This window comes from Nannobrachium achirus (genome assembly GCF_963921795.1).
Source record: "Nannobrachium achirus genome assembly, chromosome: 7".
NCBI classification, from domain to species: Eukaryota; Metazoa; Chordata; class Actinopteri; order Myctophiformes; family Myctophidae; genus Nannobrachium; species Nannobrachium achirus.
This window is the reverse complement of record NC_137816.1, coordinates 13,553,043-13,575,872: the sequence shown is the minus strand read 5'-3', so window position 1 is coordinate 13,575,872 and position 22,830 is coordinate 13,553,043. Positions and strand designations below refer to the sequence as shown.

The 22,830-nt window shown below is 42.1% G+C and overlaps 1 protein-coding gene across 1 annotated transcript in view; it reads left to right on the top strand.

Annotated features, from left to right (window-relative positions):
• Positions 1–22,830, top strand: part of dbndd1 (dysbindin domain containing 1) — a 40,969-nt gene that overhangs the window by 1,497 nt on the left and 16,642 nt on the right. The window contains exons 2-3 of the mRNA XM_080729860.1: positions 8,623–8,778; positions 18,149–18,286. Of these exons, the coding sequence (XP_080585986.1) occupies positions 8,623–8,778; positions 18,149–18,286 (294 nt within the window). The remainder of the gene's footprint in view (positions 1–8,622; positions 8,779–18,148; positions 18,287–22,830) is intronic.

Below are 22,830 nucleotides of genomic sequence, written 5' to 3'. Positions count from 1 at the left end.
GTGACAAAAAAACAAGATAACAAATGTTTAGATTTTTATTATCAAGAGAACAATGGCTTCCATTATAGGATGGTAACTTATCAGGAATAGAAAGCCCGCATTCCCCATCGATGATTATCACTGGTAGGCAGGTTTCTGAACTAGCCTAGCACAGCTAAACAATCCACCCATGTTAAAACAAGGTGGGGATGCTATACTGCAGTTAGTTAGCTGCATTAGTATATAGTCTGGCCAAGCCAGGCTATTTCTGAACTGCCCACAGCCCTCCTATCAGACACAGAGTGAGTAGTTATTTTTTTCTTATTTTTTTTTGTTGTTGCTATTTTATCATTAACATTAGTGAGGACTAATTATACGAAGCTACCATATGTTGAAAAGTGGTGAAGAAATTAGAAAACTCGCAGCCCTCTGTGGGATAGCAACATTTACAACTTATTAATGTATCAAATACTCTTATCTAGAGTGACTTACAAAGACTGGAGTAAATGGCATGGACCCTAGTCAACAAACAACAGCCTAAATGGTCAAGTAAGCAGACTGAAAAGAAAACAATTAAGTGCTAGCCTACAGCTCAGGTGTTTCAATTCCCGGCGGGGAACAATGCTCGAGATGACCTTCTTCCTGGTACCTGTTATAAACAAGGAAATAGACAGAGAAATAACACATTTTTTACAGATTGCACCAACTGATATTGCACCATGTAAGGTCTACATGGAAATGCCTTAGTGCACATTCTATAATCCGGACACTAAGTTACCTGTCCCGCCACATTATTACTACTAGCCCTTACCCGTGGGTAAGATATGAGCTCCGAAATGATGTGCAGTGTGTGGGTTATGGGATGTGCACTGTGCACACAGTATATGAGGGATGGAAAGCAACTTTAACTGGTGCTTGTATGATAACTAGCCCTTACCCGTTCAAAGATATGAGCTCCGAAATGATGTGCAGTGTGTGGATTATGGGATGTGCACTGTGCACACAGTATATGAGGGCTGGAAAGAAACTTTAACTGGTGCTTGCATGCTAATATGTAGGAGCATCAATGTAAGAAATACCCGTTCCATTTAACGGCTACAGAGATACTGTGTACCGATCTGCATGATTTTGGACAACATCTGTAACAGGGCCAGAACCCCCCCCTCCCCCCCCCCCGCCCGCCCGCCCGCCTGCACACACCACACTCCCCCCCCCCCCCCCCCCCCGTGTGTGTGTGTGTGTGTGTGTGTGTGTGTGGGGGTTTGTGTGTGATTGTGCATGGCCTGAACAACAGCGCCCCTCCCTTAACATGTGTGGTCACAAAAGGTACTGTAGGCTAAATAGATATAGATACACCATAAAAATGCTATTATACAGCATACGATTTGTGAAAGTGACAAACGGGCTTCACAGTTATGTCAGGTGTGTTCATATGCTGATGGTGATGCGATTTCAGGTCAATTGCTCCAGCCACCGAGGAGAAACGCTGGGACAGACAGACACTCACTCACTCACTCACTCAGTCAGACATTCGCAAAATTATAGTATAGACTAGTCCTTACCCGTTCAAAGATATGAGCTCTGAAATGATGTGCAGTGTGTGGGTTATGGGATGTGCACTGTGCACACAGTATATGAGGGATGGAAAGTAACTTTAACTGGTGCTTGCATGATAATATGTAGGAGCATCAATGTAAGAAATACCCGTTTCGTTTAATGGCTACAGAGATACTGTGTACCGATCTGCATGATTTTGGACAAAATCTGTAACAGGGCCAGGCAACCCCCCCCCACCCACACACACACACACACACACACACACACACACACACACACACTGGTTAAACATGTTGCCTCATGCTAAATGCAGAATAGATATGCCTCAAGCTAGATGCAGAATAGATAGATACACCATAAAAATGCTAATATACAGCATATGATTTGTGAAAGTGACAAACGGGCTTCACAGTTATGTTAGGTGTGTTCATATGCTAATGGTGATGCGATTTCAGATCAATTGCTCCAGCCACTGAGGAGAAACGCCTCAAGCTAGATGCAGAATAGATATAGATACACCATAAAAATGCTAATATACAGCATATGATTTGTGAAAGTGACAAACGGGCTTCACAGTTATGTCAGGTGTGTTCATATGCTTATGGTGATGCGATTTCAGATGAATTGCTCCAGCCACTGAGGAGAAACGCTGTGACAGACAGACACTCAGACACTCACTCAGACATTCGCAAAATTATAGTATAGATATGTAGGAGCATCAATGTAAGAAATACCAGTTTCGTTTAATGGCTATAGAGATACTGTGTACCGATCTGCATGATTTTTGGACAACATCTGTAACAGGACCAGACAACCCCTTCCAAAGTTTGCAGGAGTGCTCAGTTTTGAACAAAATGCCTCAAATCATGAACACAGCATGCGATTTTCGTGAAACTACACACACATTCCCACTAGGCCGAGGAAGAAATCAGACCTCATGGTGGAACTATAACAGGCTGATTAGTGTATTTACCAATAACTCCACCGATCAGTGTAAAACGTTGTATGCACACTCCCTAGAGGCCAAGGAAAAACCTTTGCCTGCATTTTTCACATCTGACTTTTATAGCACCACCAGGAAGAAGACTTATGTAAACACACTTTTGGATATTAATCCTTCAGATTTTATCCAAAAATCATGCAAATCGTTACACAGTATTTCTATAGTCATGTGATTAAGACGGATCCATCCGATATTTCATATTACATCCTAATTGTCTAACATTGGCTTTACTTCCAAAGTTTGCAGGATTGGTCCGTTTTGAGCAAAATGCCTCAAATCATGAACGAAATCCTGACATTTTGCACGCACATTCCCACTAGGTCGAGGAACAAATACCACCCTTTTCAAATTGGACTATTATAGCGCCACCAGGAGGCCACAATAACATACCTGACCTGGCGGAGACCTGTGCTCGGAAGAGCACTGCTTCTAGTTTACATCTGCCTTTTGTTGCATCACCAGGAGGTTGACTTAATATGTAAAACACATTCTTTGTTATTATTACTCCATCAGATTTTATCCAAATTTCAGGCAAATCGGTACACATGATCTGTATAGTCATGTGATCAACACAGATCTGTTAGATTTTTCATATTCCATCCTGATTAGCTAAGATTCAAAAGTTTGCTGGGGTGGCCCGTTTTGAACAAAACGTTGAAAATCATGAACGCAGCGTCAGATTGCAGTGAAACAAAATGGTGTAGGGGGTGCACGCACATTACCACTAGGCTGAGGAAGAAATGCCATTTTCAAATCAGCCTCATGGTGGCGTTATAACAGGCCAAGTCGTGTCTTGACCTATAACTGCACCGATCTCTGTAAAACTTTGTATGCACACTCCCTAGAGGCAAAGGAAAACCTGTGCACTTTTCTAGTTTGGTACGATGTCATTTGCAAGCCATATACACCAGTAAGACTCCCTAATCGGGAGATAAGCGACCGTTGGTCGCTTATCTCCACAAATAGGCCAAAAGTTTGTTTTACCAATTATCAAGACATACGGGCAGTTGACAGTTTGCCATGGTTACTCATTGAAGTTGAATCTCCATATATGGAGATAACCTACGCATCACACTAAGTCTGACCTCACCAGCCCATATTTGGGCATGAGCAACTTATGTCTCCATATATGGAGATATGATGACATCACACAGTCCTCAGCCGATGATGTGGCGTGATGTCATACAATACACAAACAAGCCCTACAGTATAAAGGGGCAATTCTTGCCAGGAAAGAAGCATTTCTTCGACTCAGACCTTATCGCCAGGGTTGGCTTATAGCAGCTGTCGGTAGGACCATATATGGATTCTGTTAGTGTGGATCTCCTAACAGGGCATCATCTGGGATACAATCCCTTTTATGCCCATATATGGAGATCCCTAACAGAATCCCTTTCATGCCCATATATGGAGATCCCTAACAGAATCCCTTTTATGCCCATATATGGAGATCCCTAACAGCATCCCTTTTATGCCCATATATGGAGATCACTAACAGCTAACAGAATCCCTTTTATGCCCATATATGGAGATCCCTAACAGAATCCCTTTTATGCCCATATATGGAGATCCCTAACAGAATCCGTTTTATGCCCATATATGGAGATCCCTAACAGAATCCCTTTTATGCCCATATATGGAGATCCCTAACAGAATCCCTTTTATGCCCATATATGGAGATCCCTAACAGAATCCCTTGTATGCCCATATATGGAGATCCCTAACAGAATCCCTTTTATGCCCATATATGGAGATCCCTAACAGAATCCCTTTTATGCCCATATATTATGGAGAAATCCCTGCTCTGAGTATCTGACATCAGTGTGATGTCACCTGTTTATGCCCATATATGGAGATCCCTGCTCTGCGTATCTGGTTGCTATGGTAAACAGTTGGTTGCTAGGGTAAACAGTTGGTTGCTAGGGTAAAACCATGGTTGCTAAGGTGGTTGCTAACGTACACTAACAGACCAGCAACAACAGACTGTTGCCACAGCAACGTACACAAAGGTTTGTGTACACATGTGGTGTGATGTCATACTGATGCGGAGATATGAGCAGGGCAAAGGTGTGACGTGTGACGTGTGACCGACGGACGGACGGACGGACGGACGGACGGACGGACGGCCGGTGGAGGTTTTTATAGTAAACTGCTCCCTGACGGTCGCAATTAGAAGTATACATTAGGCTACTAGGACAGCCAACGACACAGAAAGCACAATGAACTGGCAAAATCTTTTCCTGCTCTCTGCGCCGTCTAAAGAAGATTGATTTATTGGGGCAAGACACGCTGAATTTGATTAAACTGTGTTGGCAAACATGGATCTCTGTCCATCGCTCTGTTTCTCTCTGTCTATCTTTCTGTCTCATGGATAATATGTGTTCCTGTCTTGCTCTTTCACACTTTCTCTCTCTCTGTGGCCTTCAGGGTTAGCTGATTCAGAGGGAGCCATGCCTGATAGGAAGGAACAGAGTTAAAGGAGTAGTTCACCTAAAACAATGACTGGTTTTCTATCAATTACACACCCCATGAAGCCATGAATTAATTCCTAAGCCAATAATGTGATGACCGGCGGAGGAGACTCAAAGAGTCTCCATTGAGTCTCCTATTGAACGATGACCCAGTCATCAAATTATTGACTTATTGCGACCGTAGGTGAAACTACGAAAACCTGACAGTTTTACTATGAAAACTGGCACATCTTGTCTGTGTATCTCTGTCTGTCTGTCTGTCTGTCTGTTTGTACGTCACGCCTGACACTGTGGTTCTATGGGTTTGTCTGTGGTTCTATGGGTTTGTCTGTGGTTCTATGGGTTTGTCGTTCTGACATTATGCTCTGATGTCACTGTGATGTCAGGGGAACCACTCTTAACAGAATGGGTTTGCCGCTCTGACATCACGCTCTGACTTGATGTCCCTTTTATGCCCATATATGGAGATTGCTGATGTCATCACGAGTCACACTTGCAAATTAATTACGTCCTTGTCCGTTTTATGCCCATATATGGAGATCCCTGTCCCGATGTCATCAATATTAAGCGCATATCTGGGAATGCCCATATTTAGTAATGCCCATATATGGGCATGTTCTGACATCACATTGTTGACTATCATGCAGGGGTCTCCATATATGCGTAACTGGTCCTATATACAGTACATCACTGGCCAGACCTCAACTAATAAGTAATTTGTTGGGTGAACTACTCCTCTAATCCTATACGTCATTACACAATGGCATTGCTGGAAATAACATCATGCTAAAAACACATTTTCACATGAAAACAGTTATTTTCGACAATTAAATCATCAAACGATGAAGTATGAATGGGCATTAGATATAGTATGAATTCAGGAATAGTCTGGAAAAACAACTAATAATAACAGAGTATGCCTTTTTGTACCACAATTTGTGTTTTACCATTATATGGCACACATAGTGCGTGTGTGTGTGTGTGTGCGTGCATGTACGTGAGTGTGTGTACATGTTCACAAGTAGGACAAGTAAACTGCTCTAGGGCAATCAATATAAAGCGTACACAGAAAATTGGTTTCACTATCAGACATAGCAGTAACAGGAGAGGCTGACGTTAATGGGAAATGGAGCTGCTGGCAGATAGTGTAAATATTGAACACAAGTTTTCATTTTTGCAGTGAAAGTATTCTGGAGTCTTTCAATTTATTTGAGGTCTCAAAACAAATTAATAGCCATCTGCGAATATTGAGGTAAGATTGATATTCATCCTATCTTCGGTTGGACAGGCCCTTGCCCCCCCCCCAACGAGTGAGTGAAAGCTAGAGAGAGAAAGAGTGTTTTACTTCACTCCATCAGACAGCATGAGGCTGCACAAGCACGCACGCACTAAGATTGCTAATGTCACAGCTCCTTGCGTAGTGATTCAGTAGTCTGGGACCAATGTTGCAGCCTGAACAGTACTAGCCATCTGGGAGCCATGGAGTGTACCAGCAGGTAGCAGATAGATGGACCCCTACAATGAGTCTCCCATAAGAGCTACAGTACATGATACAGTATGGAGTATGGACATACTGTATATCCAAACTGTTCTTTATTAGATGCTGTTTGCTTGGCTCCACTATAATGAAAGACCTATAGGATTGTGCCCAATTGCAACATTCCTTTTTTAAGAAGCTGACTGGAAGATTGTCTTTGCTACACAGTGTGTTGATATTTGAAAATGGCATCAGACAGTAGTATTTATTTTCTTATTAATATTAATCAGTTGTGCACTGTCATACACAGTATCCTTTTGAATCCTGCCCATATAATACCTTGTGCCATGTCTCTAAAGGACTATACCATTATTACGCCATTGACCGTTGACAATTTCAATGGCTGGAAGTCAAAATGATACTGGTTTGATCATGAATCATCAACCCCACCTGCTTCTCTATTTAATTCTTCTTTAATGCATACAGTGAGCTGTTTTTGTATTCAACAAATTGCATGATAAGTAATCATGCCTAAGTAAATCATTACACTGACTCCCAGCTGTGCTCTGTGACTCATCCACCTGGAAAGACCTGAGCCACGTTGTCTCAAAGTAACAACATGCTCAAATGTGTATACTCCACCGTATGTGACCGATCTGAAATCTGTCTTGATACAATTATTCTATGTTTGAGAAACCTCTCATGAACAAAAATCCAGACGATTACTTGTTTGAAGTATATAGATTATTGTGACCATGAGAAATGTCACAGCTTGTCCGCATGTAGATGTGTGTGTACACATTTTTACAGTCTATGGGTTGGTTCCATAGAGTTATAAGAAGAGGTTGGTTCCCTTGACACATCACTGTGACATCACAGGTGATATCACAGGTGACATCACCTATAAGTACATAATATGGGTATATCCCAGAATCACTTTTATGCCCATATATGAAGATCCCTGATGTCATCGATATATATCACTGGCCAGATGGCCAAGACATGGCCCATATCTGTGTGGCTGGTTCAGATAGGGATCTCCATGTATGAGCATAAACAATATTGTATATTGTGATGTCATGGGAACCACTCTAACAGGATCCCTTTTATGCCCATATATGGAGATCCCTGATGTCATCAATATTAAGCCCATATCTAACAGGACTTCATATGGGAATGCCCATATATGGAGGAAGACAGCCCATATCTGTGCTGTTGGTTCAGACAGGGATCTCCATGTATGGGCATAAAAGGGATGTACTATATACAGTACATGGATCTCCATATGGGTAACTGGTCCGATATACATCACTGGCCAGATGGCCAAGAATTGGCGCGACCTCACCCTTCACATGTTGCCCTGAGGCGTCTTACTAGTTAATATTTTGCATAGAGAGAGAAGAGGACGTCAGTGTTACAATTGAAATGACTCTTAAATGGTGGACATTTCTCTCTGACGATTTCTCAATGACACTTAGACAGTTTTCGTAACCCTACCCCTCCCTCACAATATAATTTCAACACGTGCAAGCAGGGAGTGAAGCCTCCTGGCCACCAGGACCTTGGGTCAGGAAAGTTATCATTTGATGACCTCTGCGCTGTAAACAATCTATCTAATATTGTTTGACATACCGAGACCAGATTTAGACAACAAGTTACAAACATACAACAAGTTACAAACATCCACTGCAAGTTTATCAAGCTGACACAGAGACCTGTGGGCCATGATGACCATGATGACATTTACGAAATTATTCATAAATAGTTATTCAATTCCATATCTATCAGGATGACTTTGTCACACCGGAACTAGCCGATCTACAAGCTCACTGTCTGATGTCTTGTGGTGCAGCGCTGTCTTATTGACAATTGACATGCAATGCAAATCACATGGAGGTGATTCAAGGACAAAGGCTTTAGAATAGCTGGCTATTATTAATTTGTTTTTTCCTGAGGCAAGGCACGAATGAGTCAAAATGAAAGTAAACACAGTCAGCCATAAACACACCTGCTGCTCTGTAGACATGTCTGTGGCAAACACTTGATTCACTTTGTGTGTGTGTGTGTGTGTGCGTGCGTGTGTGCGTGCGTGCATGCGTGCGTGCGTGCGTGCGTGTGTGTGTGCGTGCTGACAGAGCCCAATAAAGACATCCAGAAGCTGCTGAAGCCCTCCAGCTCGGGGGACCTTGCCAAAGAGCTGTTCCACCACCCAGTTGGGGAGGAGGAGGGCGGCATCTCAGGACACACTGCTAGCCTGCTGCACGTCACTGAGAGGAGACGTGAGTACCGGGGTAAGGGATGGATGGATGGATGGATGGAGGAAACTGGGAGCATGCCATAGTAGTAAGATAATGAAGTGGCACTAGAGATTATAAGTAATGATATGACTAGAATGTACAGTACACAGTAAAGTATAAAATCCTCAATGTTAATGTAACTGTGAGTGTGTCAAAAGTGACATTTGGGTCAATTTCCACACTGTTTAGCAACTCAGAAGCACCTAACGCATAACATAATAAAGTTGGGATACTCTTACATCTATAATTCAGCTGCACCTCATCCAGTGCAGGTTACATTTATCTGCTGTTGAGATTCACTCAACGTCCAGTCTTTCAGGTTCTGCTGCCCCATCCTCTAAATGCACTTCACGGTCCCCCTGCTGAAAGGCTGCATTGTGCATGAGTACATACAGAGGCTGCCCTGTGGGACGCAGGGCCCAGGGTACAGCCGCAGGCCACTGACACTCAGAGACAGATACTGGGGCTACAAGGCTGCCTTTATCTGGTCCACTGACTGAACTGAACTCATTCAGATAGACCGCTCAGCAACAGTGACGAAGGTCTATCATGTCCTGTTAAAATGTGTCTGCGTGCCACCTGGCACGCTGGCGCACCGTACATGACTACAGGGCCTGAAAAAGAGGGGGCAGGAACAAACTAGACTGTACTCTGGCGAGGTGGCAACTTGCATCATGTGCACTGTCACGCCAGGCAACTTGCACCATGTGCACTGTTGCGCCAGCAGAGTGCACAAGTACTGCCATCGGTGCTGTTCGGTGCTGTCTGTATGAATGTGGGTGGGCAAGTTGACACTCTACCGAGGTGCCAACTTGCGCCTTGTTGTCATTTATATCAGGTCGCACCAAGAGCGCTGCTCCCTGATTGGCTACGGTCGTAAACACAGACGCACAGAACGCCGTAAGTAATGAGTGAGAGTCAATGGGAAAATAAGTACTTAGTACTTTTTCCTTTTTCATTTAAGTAGGCCTACATTATTTTCTAGGATTTTATATGACGGGTAAAGTCAATGGAGAAAATGTATTCACGAATACATTTACCGGTATATCAATTAAACTATATGAAGCCGGTCGATTTGACATATGGCCCAAGTGCGTTCCTCAACTGTGGGAGGAGTAGCGCAGCAAAACAAACGTTTATCTAGGAGGGGATGGATGTAATAAAGTCAGACAAGTACTATAGTCTGGTTGCCCTGCAGGGGCTATTAACAAAGCACCTGTGTATTCACTCACTGTAAAAGAAGAAATAAATAAAAGCGATTGAGATTGCTTGGTCAGGTAGAAGTAGAAATATGCTTCTGTGCTTCTATATAACCTCTCTTTTGTGGGTTTCTCCAACTTGACATGCTTGTACCCTCTGTCTCACACTACCAGAGCCCCCTCCCCAGTCACTATGGGCTGGTCAGACTGGACTGATAACCCCCAGACTCCCCGGGGTTCACAGATGCAGCTCAGACAGCACAGGCAGACATCCTTGGCCTTAGAAGGGCATAATTATGTTATCTTCTTTCATCCCCTCTCACAAATGGTAGCCTGTCCTCCTTCTCTAGTCTCTTTGATCTTCCTCATGTAGATGGATAGGCACATCTACGAGAGGAGAGGAATAATGAGGATAGAGGAACATCTATCCATGTAACATTAAGTTGATAGATGCGGACTCAGTTCCTGAAATAAAATAGACAGCGCCTGCAGGTACACTTCTTACATTTTTTAAGACCTTTGATGCATGCCTGACATGACTTCACAAAATGTCTATTAAAGGGAACGTGCCCCAAAAAACAACATGTTCACACACTATATGGAAAATCGCTTATCGGTGGTACAGTATAAAGTACAGGTGTGATTGGACAATCAACATCCTTTTACAATTGGAGTTTACGGTCTGTTGTCAGCCTTTATCTGAATTATGTCATTTAACCTGTAAGCCATTGGACGTAATGACTGTTCTGTTGCATTTGTGGTGAGCTAGAGGGGACCAATCGGCCGAGGCAGCAGGTCTGATCGGTTATGTTCTGTGTTATTAGCCGTCCTGGCTGAGCTTTCAGAGCGTCACTGATTGGATGGAGGCGAGCAGGCAGTATCTTCAGTGTCTGCCTGCCTGCCAGGCTGCCACCCATTACACTGGGAGGGAAACCGTGTTACTGATCAATTATTCAAAGACATTGGATGTGGGAGTGGGGAGAGGTAGGGGCCGGGTTAAAACCCATTCAAACCCAGGAAAGCATCATTGTGTCATTTTAGATTTGAGCAATATTTTAACCACTTCAACCATTTTTATTTTATACTTTTGATATTCAAAAAATAGCCGATATACATGCTCACAGCGCGTCACTTCTTGCCGCGCTACAAGCTTGTAGATCCACTATTTATGTATTTATTATTTTTTAAGCGAACATTTTTAACTCAAATATTTGCTTCTTGATGCTCCCTGGAACAAAATAACAAGATATAAATATATCGGCCAAATACAAATAATTTTTGGGGGTCCTTGACATAGTAGAAAAGTTTGAGCACCACTGATATAGCAACATAAGTTTTTAAGAAAACTGTTAGGATTTAGAAGCTATTTTTAGAATCGGCCTCAGGTCTTAATGGGGTTAAGAAAAAGAGTTGCACCAGCATAGAAACAGTCTGGTTACCGGTCATATCAAAAAGGAAGAATGCAGACATAGTCGTGTTTCTTTAATAATAACCTCATTGTCCGTCTGTCCATGCTGTCTGTCCTGTCTCTCCTTCAGTACGTTCTTTCTTATCCTCTGCTTTTAGCACTTTATTCTGTACTATTCCTTGCTCTCCCTCTCCTCGCCCCCTCGATTCTCCATTATACCCGTCATGTTTCTGCTCTGCTTCTGGCCGCTCTTCCGTGTAGCTGCAGGTCAGCATCTTTCAGCCTCGTGGGAAAGCTCATTCAGAGCAAGCTATTCTTGCAAGCTTATTCCCTCCGCATGCACTAACTATCTCTCTTTTTCTCTCTCTCTGTAGTCTATATATACCGGTATATATGCGTGCATGAGTGTGTGTGTGTCCCTGTGTGTGTGTGTGTGTGTGTGTGTGTGTGTGTGTGTGTGTGTGTGTGTGTGTGTGTGTGTGTGTGTGTGTGTGTGTGTGTGTGTGTGCGCGCGCGCGCGCGCATAAACGGCTACAGTAGCTACCATATAAATACATACCTGTTGCAGGATCATTCTGTTGCACGTGGAAGGGGTTTGGCCTAATCTGCTAATATGTAACATCCTGACAGCCACCCTCCTCACTGTTCTCAATTTTAATTAGGTCCGGCCTCTTCAGACAACCAGTACTCGTACATCTTCATTCAGCCTCGGGTTCATTCGGGGTTGTAATCATTCAATTTGAACACCATCTTGCTTCCAGAGAGTCTGACAGGCCATGGAATTATCCTTTCTCTTTCTCTCCTCTCATTTATTTTGTTCACTTGTTCTCTTCCCTTTACTCTCCCGCCTAATTATGTTTTGTCTTCTATCTCCCTCCTTTTGTAAAGTTTCAAATGTTTGTCATTTTAACCAAGAGATTATGTCTAATCCTATTCCCTGTGGACTATAATTACACTCTGTGACTTGAGTACCGTTGTATATTATTGACCTTATCTGCCCTGCATCTGCGTCAGTGAATATTAATGTATTCCACACTTATCTGCATCAGGTCAAGGTAAAGATGGTGTTTACCTTGCTGTGCCATCTAAAATGCAGAGTATGAAACACACCTGGCTGTTCAGTGAAGTTGATGAAGTGAGTTTAGCTGTGACTTATTCAATAACAGTAATCAGGTGTTGTTTCCCTCTCTCTACGTCGTCCTCAGACTGTTTGAACTACAGCAGGTCTGTATCAGGGCTTAAAGTGTTAGTTCACCTATTTTTGACATAAAGCTGTGTGAAATACTTGCCATTAAAACAGTGGTTAAAAATGTATTAATTGATTACCAGAGTCCCGTGGTCAGAGTTCTGGTCAGTTTTAGATGAATATTAAGTAGTTCCAATGGGGTGGGGGCCATTTGGTGTGGCCCAATCATTGAAAATAGATTAATCCACAAAACTAGTGTCATTTGTATTGTTGGCCTATTTCTACCATATAGAGCGAGGTTTCGTTCTGATCAGCTGACTGCAAAGCACCTTGTTTTGGGGAAATACGTTGCAGCGGCGTAGTGATACTGGACACAAAAAATAGTACCATGTGACAGAGAGGTCAAAGTTGAACGAAAGTTGATCTATTTGGTAGAAATAGGTCAACAATACAAATGACGCTAGTTTTGTGGATTCATCTATTTTTAATGATTGGGCCATGAGCCCCTGCCAAATCACCGGAACTACTTTATATTCATCTAAAACTGACCAGAACTCTGACCACGGGACTCTGGTAATGAATTAATACATTTGTAATCACTATTTTAATGGCAAATATTTCACACAGCTTTATGTCAAAAATAGGTGAACTAACACTTTAAGATTAGAACATAAGAGAAGATAAATGTCATTATTATGACTGCATTAGGCTGTATTATTATCTCCCAAAGTGGCTGATCTCTGATGTCAAAATATACATCTGATGTCAAAATATACATCAAATCTGTATATTATACAGATTTGGTACCAGAGTATATGGAATGGGGGAAACTACTTTCAATTGTTTCTTTCTGTGGCAGACAGTAATGAATTTCAGCCAGATCATAATGTCCTAGGGCAGCACTGAGTGAAAAAAGCAGCATTCTAGATTTCTAGGGCACATCATTAAATGAGTAGTTCACCCAAAAAATGTCTTATTTTCTTTCAATTAAACACACCATGAAGCCTTGAATTCAGGGAGATTTCTTTGTTTTTGTCGCATTCTTGAGCCAATAATTTGATGGCCAGTGTAGTCTCCGGAATTATTTTTCAATACCTTGGCTGCATAGAGAATTTGTCGACCCTCTTTATTGACTAGGCTTTATATACTCACTCACTGAAATAAAGATGTTCATCAATGGTCGTTGTTCTCTAACATTTGCACATTTCCCAGTCAGGAAACTTGATTTCATGTTGCATGAAAAGGAAAAGCACAACAAACTGTAACAACAGTAACAAAAAATCACATTGATTGATTGATTGATTGATTGATTGATTGATTGAAGAATTTATTAGAAGTTTGCAATAGAACAAAAGTACAGTTTCATGACAGTACAAATCACTGGTACAAGGTCAACTAAAAGGAGATCCTAGAAAGCCAAGGCTTATTTCCACAGGAAACACACTTTAAGTATCTCATATAACATTGAAAGACAGACAGATAGAACATATTACTTTATCTAGAATAACATCAATTTCAAAAGCAGAAAAAGCACAACATCAAATACAAAGGCAGAAAAGGGGGGGTGGGAGCATGGGGGCTTACTCTATTTATAAGTCACAGGTAGCAGCCGCCTGGAGGTGACTTTTCATACAAATGTTGAAGGAGGCTAGGGATTTGCTCTCCTTTAAGGCTTGCGGAAGGGCGTTCCACATGTTGGCGGTATAGCAGGAAAACGAATTAGAGCCTTGTTTAGTGTTAAATGTACGATGATGATGATTAGTGGCGCTGCCTCTGGTGTTGTGATCGTGAACATCCTTGACCTTTAGGAAGTAGTTTGTCAGGTACATGGGTATCTTGGAGATGTAGTGTATCTTGTACACACGTGTTTAGTCACATACTCCTTCCATGGCCCTTGACCAAGGTACTTGCATTACATCTCAAGCTGGTCATAGGCACTGAATTGTGGCTTCTCACTGCTCATATAAGCAGTCAGAATAGGTCAAATACAGGACTATTAATTAAGTAAAGAAAAGGTAAGAAAAGTATATAACATATAACATGACATAAGACACAACACAACACAACAGGAGCATGCATAAAGTGAATGGCAAATCGAGTGGCACATCGAGTGGCAAAGTGAGTTTAACGTTGTTTAATGCAATCAGATAAGACTTTTCTGTTTGGATGTATGGGCTGTCAAGGCCAGAAAGTATTTGTTTGCCACTCAGTAGGTGTTCCCGCATAGCTGCCGGGTATGATGATGATGTCACACGCATACCCTCTATAGCAGTGGTTCTCAACCTGTGGGTCAGGACCCCCAGAGGGGTCCCCAAATTATTTTGGGGGGTCCCCAGATGTTTAGCTAAATGTTAAAGAGGTGGTGCCATAGTTTTGTACTTTTTCTGTTTTTCATGTGTCTAGGAGGTTGAAAGTACTTCATTAGACCCCCTGATTTTCTTTGAAAAATGATGTATTCTCTTAGTATGTGTTTGTTTTCTCTTGGAGGCTGCCACCTTGTGGCCAAAAGTGTCAGTTAAAAAACACAGATAAAATGACATCATATAATCATCCCCTCCCCTTTTACCATTCACCCAACACTGTGGGGTGTGGCTATATCAGCTGGGTCACCACCCACCATGCCATCCATGCATACTTAATGAACTGGGTGTGTGGCCACATAAAAACCCAATTTTAACTCTTTCTGTATACTTTTTTGGAAAAAATCTTCCTCCTAGTATAATCATAATACCTGATAATCATGTTTTAGAGGGGGGGGGGAAATCATGGCACCACCTCTTTAACATTATTTTCTCACTCAACAGTAAACAGACCAACATACAGTATAAGTGTATAGAAGGTATATAAAGGGACAATTTAAGGACTTTAAATAACGTTTTAGTACCTCTGGTCAAACATTAGTCAAATTGTCAAATATTAGAGGCAGAAATTGTGAAAATAGCAGATCTACATGCTTCGCGAGGCGTCGTGAGCATGTAAATCGGCTATTTTCACAATGGTATCGAATCAAACTAAATGTAATGCCAGCCCCTACAATTCCAAGTGTTTGTGCAGGATGAGGGGGTCCCCAGTTCAAATATGATTATTTTGGGGGTCACGGTCTGAAAAGGTTGAGAACCACTGCTCTATAGGAGAGTTAGGTCTGCGTTGTTTGAAGCATTTCAACTAGCAAAGGGGAGATAGGAGCATCCGATGCCCTGCAGGTACAGATAGCTCATTAGAAGACTTCACACAGCACCAGCATGTCATTGTGCCCATATACTCTACCCTCTCCCACCAATTACCTTCTGTCATCTTTAGTTTCTCCTTTCTTTTCTGGCTGGACCAGCGGGGCGAGCCCATAATAGATCACATGACTTTGATTGACTGGCTGAGTGATGAACTACAGGATTTGTCATCCGACTAACCAATCATAGTGCTATGCAATCAAGCAGTTGGGTATACAGAACAGAAGTCTGTCTCGGTTAGTCTAACAAATGCTTGAACTAGTCAAATGTTGATCAGTCAATCCCTCCAGATTATAGACTCGGAGTATGAGTTTGTACTGGGCTCTGGCTCATGAACATGACGTCTGCAGGTTTGGTCACATTTAGCCATGGTTAACATTTTCTCACTGCTGATTAAAACTGAATGTAGATATAGTGTTGACAAGAAAATTGCCCCTAGATACTTTAGTCATACAAATAATACTAATTATTTTATGGATGTATTCAAGTATTCATCATTCACTGTAATTTCATTGTAACGTAAAGTCCTATCTAGACAGATTATTATTTCACCAGGCGGAAAAACACCACATCAACATCTATCATTTCTGGGAAGGGTCAATGACCCTCAAGTCATTGGCACAGAGGTTGTTGCGTCATCTCTGGGAATGGTGGATTGAAATTGCCCAAAATTTTGCACATGACTCATTATAAAGAAAGATTACTCTAAAAAAGAAAGAATATGTTGTTTTGCTGCCCGTGGAAACATGCCAGGATATGACATAGCCTACTCTAAGAGGCAGAAAAAAATGCAAGTACCGGTACTGGTAAGTAAGTACAGATCATATGACACATGCCCTTATAGACTTTATAGTGTGTCAAATTATTGGTGCAATGAATGGAGTCTCTGTCTTTATATGTTGTACTTTGAGTTTGCTTTGACCATTACTGTAGATGCCACAGTCATCAGCAAACGGGATTATTTACTGTTCTCTTATTTATTGTAACACTGTAAATTATTGGTGCAATGAATGGAGTCTCTGTCTTTATATGTTGTACTTTTCTTTGACCATTACTGTAGATGCCACAGTCATCAGCAAACACAATGTTTTTAAAAGATTATTTGCTGTTCTCTTATTTATTCTAACACTGTAACGTGGCTGAATCTCCGTGTATTCCGTCAGGAGCGTGAAGGAAAGAACTGTCTGCAGCCTCAGACAATAGAGCAGCCAAGCTGGGGGCTGCCTCTAATCCACCCTGAAACATTGTTTTAAATAAAAACGAGGCTGGCAAATGGAAAAAAAACGTGTCATCCATAACCCCTTCTTTTTCTTCACAAAGGGAATTCCACCCACTCTTGTTCCGTTTTTTACAACACAACTTCCTTACAGCGATCCATACCGGTATGTGTTAACAGATTACTGTATGCCCCAGCTTCCCTCTGCACCCTCACCCCTGCACAGTGCACTGTACAAAAGAGGCAGGCGTGCTTGCGCCCGTGAAAGGTTATATGTTCCTCAAAGCACATGGCACAGAGCTGTGTCACTAGATATGCATTCCACACTCACACTTATAAAGCAGCGTTTTTGGAATGCTGAGCCAGGCACGTTGCTGCTGGCCGCTAACAAGAAACCTTTGCTTCTTCAGTGTAACAGCCTGGAATCTGAGCCCTGCCTGAGGTATTGGATGCTGTAGCAGGAGAACACAAACACAATCAGGTGCCTCACACCAGTTCTCTTCTTGATTCGCAACTCAAGCTGTCCATGATAACTCACTGACATCATGCTGACTCAGAGACTCCCTTTGAATGCAGGCCTCCTTGTTGTGTAGGGAGAAATAATAAAGAGTGACGTTTCTCCTAGCAGAGGGCCAGATCTAAGGCTTTATTGTTTATTGTTTATTTGGATCCCCACATTAGCTACTACCTAAGCTACAGTCTACTCTGAACAGCATAACACATGGGAACAGGTTTGAGCCACATTCCTAGATTTCCTACATGGTTTGAAATGTGATTTAAATCTGATTTCTACATTTGTTTCTCAGTCTGGACGGTCAGACACTGAAGTCTGATTTATACTTTCTGTTTATTTTCTGCTATTTTTGGTCCTGTCTGACTCTGAATACACAAATCCAATCTGATCACTAGCAAACACTTGCACGAGAATATAGTCAATCCAAATTGGATTTGAGAAACCAATCAGATTTGCCTGCTGTCTAGTTCTAGTTCTAAGAGTCCACCTTCCCTGGGTATGAATCTGGGTATGAACCAGAATCTTGAAAGTATGTTTTGTCTTGCGGAAGCAGTGCATAATTATTGTAACCTTGACTGACCATTTGTTCCATTTGTTCTTTTTCGCCCTTGTAGAGCCCCTGAGCAGTGTGTCTTCCTTGGAGGTGCACTTTGACCTCCTGGACTTGACAGAGCTGACTGACATGTCAGACCAGGAACTGGCTGAAGTTTTCGCTGACTCTGATGAGGAGAACCATAACGAATCCCCAGCCAGTAAGCCCTGCTAGTGCTAAGACTTTACATGCTTGACAGAATCAATGGTTGTGTCTGTCTGTCTGTGTCTGTCTGTGTGTGTGTGTGTGTGTGTGTGTGTGTGTGTGTGTGTGTGTCTGTGTGTGTGTGTGTGTGTGTGTGTGTGTGTGTGTGTGTGTGTGTGTGTGTGTGTGTGTGTGTGTGTGCGCGCGTGCGTGCGTGCGTTGTGTGGGTGGGTGGGTGGGTGGGTGTGTGAGAGAGAGAGACTTAGAGAGAGGCTTTTAGAAATAGATAGTGTGGTTCCTCATTGACTTATTCAGAAGACAGTAAAACAGTAAAACATGTCCTTCTTCTTATGGGAACAGAGATAATGTTTTCATACTTCATATTGGGGAGATTTTTGTCTTTGTCAGTATGATTTGTCATTAATTCAACATACATGATAATAAATGTATCATGTATGTACAGTATGTGCAGCCTACTCCATCTGTTACACAACACATTCATCTGTGATTGCCCATGGTGATTGTTATTACATGCAACAGATCATATTTTAATATAATATTTATATAATATCAGATACCTCTTTTTCTGTTCTTTAAAAAAAGACAGTAGTTTTGGTGTTGATTCTCGATTATTTGATTAATAAAAAAGATTATTGATAGAATAACTAAGAAAATAATCAATAATTGAAGGCCTAATTACATGGTGCCACTCAAACCAAATTCTTCCATACAACAACACACTATTGTCGTTAATTGCTGTCGGTTGGAAACCTCATTTGCCCAAGAGCTTATAGATTGTTTATTTTTGCTATACTTTTGTGTGACATTGTAGTATGATGAAGTAGGGCAATCATTTGTGAAAAACATGAACAGTTATAAGATGCCAGAGGCATGACAGTATGACCTGTTTGTCTCTGCAGCAGACCACAATACAATGGCCTCAACTACTCGCCCTCCTCCCAATTAGGCATACTTTCTCCCATGTTTTATTTATGGAGCTGGATGCCTCATACAGCATGCTGGGGGGCAAAGCTCACTGCTAAGAACACCTTGCCGTTCTCTCCCCCTGTCAGCCTCCCAGCAGTCACACCAGGTGCTCATTGTTTAATCAAAGCCCTGTGTTATAGCCTACTTAATGATTATTTTTCTTTTTCTTTTTTCGTATTTGTAATTTGCATATTGGCCAAAAGTCTCTGGTCCATAACCCAGTTAGCTGCTAATCATCTCCCTGGTATTGATCAGAAGGGAAAAGTGCGGTTCCCTTTAAAATCTCTTGACTATGATCTTTACTGTGCCCAGAATGGAGACCACCAACCTCCTCTCATTATTCTCTGTGAAAAATCAGTATGACAGCCCTCATTCCTCTCTCTCTCTCTCTCTCTCTCTCTCTCTCTCTCTCTCTCTCTCTCTCTCTCTCTCTCACTCTCTCTCTCATATTTGTGCACACACCATACCAACATTTCCTCCCTATATTTACTTATTTCTATGGCCCCTATTCATAGGCTTAGTCAGAATTGACTCTATACTTGGCTACACGTCCCTTTTAAGTTTCAACAGTTGTTGGGTCAACCGTTTTTCCCCCACAGATGAAAATAGTATTTTTTGTTGAAAGGGTATTTCGAACAAATATAAATTAGCCATTAGCCGGCAGATGAAGGATAAAATGCAGTGCACCAAGAGCAGTAGGGTATATGGAGGACTGCTGACTGTGATAGCGGGGTGCAAGGGCAGAGATATGTCATGGAAGGACAGATTGCCAATAAGGACGTCAAGAGGATGAATGAAACAGCGTGATGTGTGTTGACTGAATGTGCTACTAATTTGTTTGTGGAGGTTATTACTCTGTGCTGCTCAGCCGTAGATTGATAACCCCCAGAGCTCCCGTTTGTGTACAGGCTCTTACAGCAACTTCTGTAAGGCCAGTGGTGCCACTACAAAGCCCATAGTTGTATCTAAATGGCCAAGAGTTCCATTAAACTGCTGATAGTCAGCTCTTCTGTAATATAGTACCGTTTTAGTGACTACCTCAGGCTATAAATTCCCACAAGTAGAAATAACAAAGCCTTTCTTCAGGACTTTAATTCCACCCTGAGAGGCAGTGGCGTCAGTTCAGAAAAATCTAAGGTATGGCAACATGACTGGTGTCACCAGTCACGTTGCCATACCTTAGCAACAGGCATGATACATTTATTTTAAGAAGTACATTTAATTTTTCCCCCGTTTCTACGGTTTCTTGGGCTGGATATGGCAGCATGGAACAGTTGTTCAAGTGCAGCTAAACTTGGCATGTTAGTAAACGTGCCACAATTAACAATAATGCATTGCGCCTGTGCAGCTGACCTGCGGAACCTGGGAATATACCATTTTGTCAAGATGGGGAGAATGCAAGTGTGGAGAATATAATTATAACACCTTGTTAAAGTGACCATTTTGTAAAATGTTGCATTTGTAGTTATTTTACTGTCATTTAACAACGTAATAACCAGCACAGATAGACAAAGAGACATTCATGGATTTATATTTAAAAGTAACTTTTATTTTCCCCCCTGGACCCAGGGTATGGCAGCTGCATACCCCTGCCATACCCAATTGACACCCCTGCTGAGAGGTGATTATGAGCCTGAAGAGAGGGTATAGGTGGGGTAGGGTCTTGGGTGTTATTTGGAATTGAGACTGAGTATTGTGGACAAGTAAAAAGAAATTGAAACCGCATTTTAACCATGTTAAATTCATCGAAAACATGGAAACAATTAAAAAACAAAAAAATTTTGCTCAGCTCAAAAATTGCGATCTAGCGATTGTTATAATTGTGACAGGCCTACTTGATATCGTTTGTAGAGACCGAAGGGACTTCGGTAAGTTCAGGTCTGCCTTCGCTGTGGTCTGAATATATTCAGCTGTACTCTCCCCTCTCTCAATCAAGGATGTTTGTTTGCATTTATAGATGGCTGGGGGTTAGAGCTATAGGTTTGTTGCTTTTTCCTTGTTAAGAGAAGTGCCCACTAAGGGCTCTATAAAAGATGTGTTGGATCAGGGGATTCGTTGCCCTCCAGTTTAAAGTAGAAGTGTCGTCAGTACAAAGTTTCCTCTCCTTTGGGGCTGAGGGAAAACTTTGTATATCCTGTGTGAATTAACATTTGCTCTCCTCCATGTTCCCCTGGCCCCAAGAATCACACACATACTGGTTAATAGTCCAAAGATGATTTATTACTGTTAGAGGAAGTCAGGGTGAATACAGCAAAAACAACAAAGGAACTCATATAATGCAAGCATAAAACAATAAAGTATATACTGTGTGTGTGTGTGTGTGTGTGTGTGTGTGTGTGTGTGTGTGTGTGTGTGTGTGTGTGTGTGTGTGTGTGTGTGTGTGTGTGTGTGTGTGTGTGTGTGTGTGTGTGTGTGTGTGTGTAAATGTATCTTCAGTGCCTCGAGTTTTGTGACAGGAGGACGAGTCTGGGAGCCAGAACCCTAGCTGGAGATGTCCCTGTGGTGGACAGGAAGGAAATGCCAATGTAATTTCTGCAGTGTGCGCTGTCGACTGTATACACGCGCCTTGGCTCAATTAGGGCATCCCTAAGTTATACAGGGATTTCTCCTCTTTACACATGTGCGCGCGCGCACACACACACACACACACACACACACACACACACACACACACACACACACACACACACACACACACACACACACACACACACACACACACACACACACACACAATTAGCATTGTACCAGTTTAAATGTCCGTCCTGATGGCTGTATATGCCGCCATAGGCTCCAACATTGTTCTGCTAGTGTCAGAAAGTTTAGGCTGTGTGTGCAGTACTGTGCACCATGCAGTGTGTTAACAGAAAATACAATATTTACTGGAAAACGTACAGCAGCTTTCATATGTTCAAGCACAGAGAATCCATTACTATCTGCTAGTGCAGACAGTTTGATGAAAATGGCTGAAGATATTACCTGCTCCCTTTGGAGAATTGCCAACCTACTGTACAGTATGTTGTTGCTCCCTTCTGCCAAGCCAAGACAGTGTCCTTAATGCTCCTGCTTTCCTTTTTACCTATGGATGTTATGTTTTCGCCCCATTCCATTTGTTTGTCCGTTAGCAACAAATAACTTGAGAATGGATGGATGGAGATTCAAGGAACTTGCTAGGAATGATCAGTAGGCTTCCCCTGCAGAGATGATTCTCTGTTGGGTCAAATGTTGCGGTCATGGTCAGAGTCAAAACGAGAATGGATGGACAGATAATCGTTAAGCTGCCCTGAAGATATTATTAACTTTTTAGATAGATTAAAAAAAGATTCAAGAACAAGGCCACAATCAAGGGCAAGGTCAAAATGACATCACTCATACCTCACGTGCTGGCACTTCTTAACAAATGGTGGAGGTATGCGCTATGAGTGCAATCTGTCTAGTTTTGTTTTCGACATACATCGAACTCTCGCGTCACAGAATGTTTCAGGTAGACTCAATTCCACTTGCACAATCTGGTGGTTAATCGTGATTTGACCTTTTTTTCCATTGCATATAGTGACTGTGACAAATCATGCA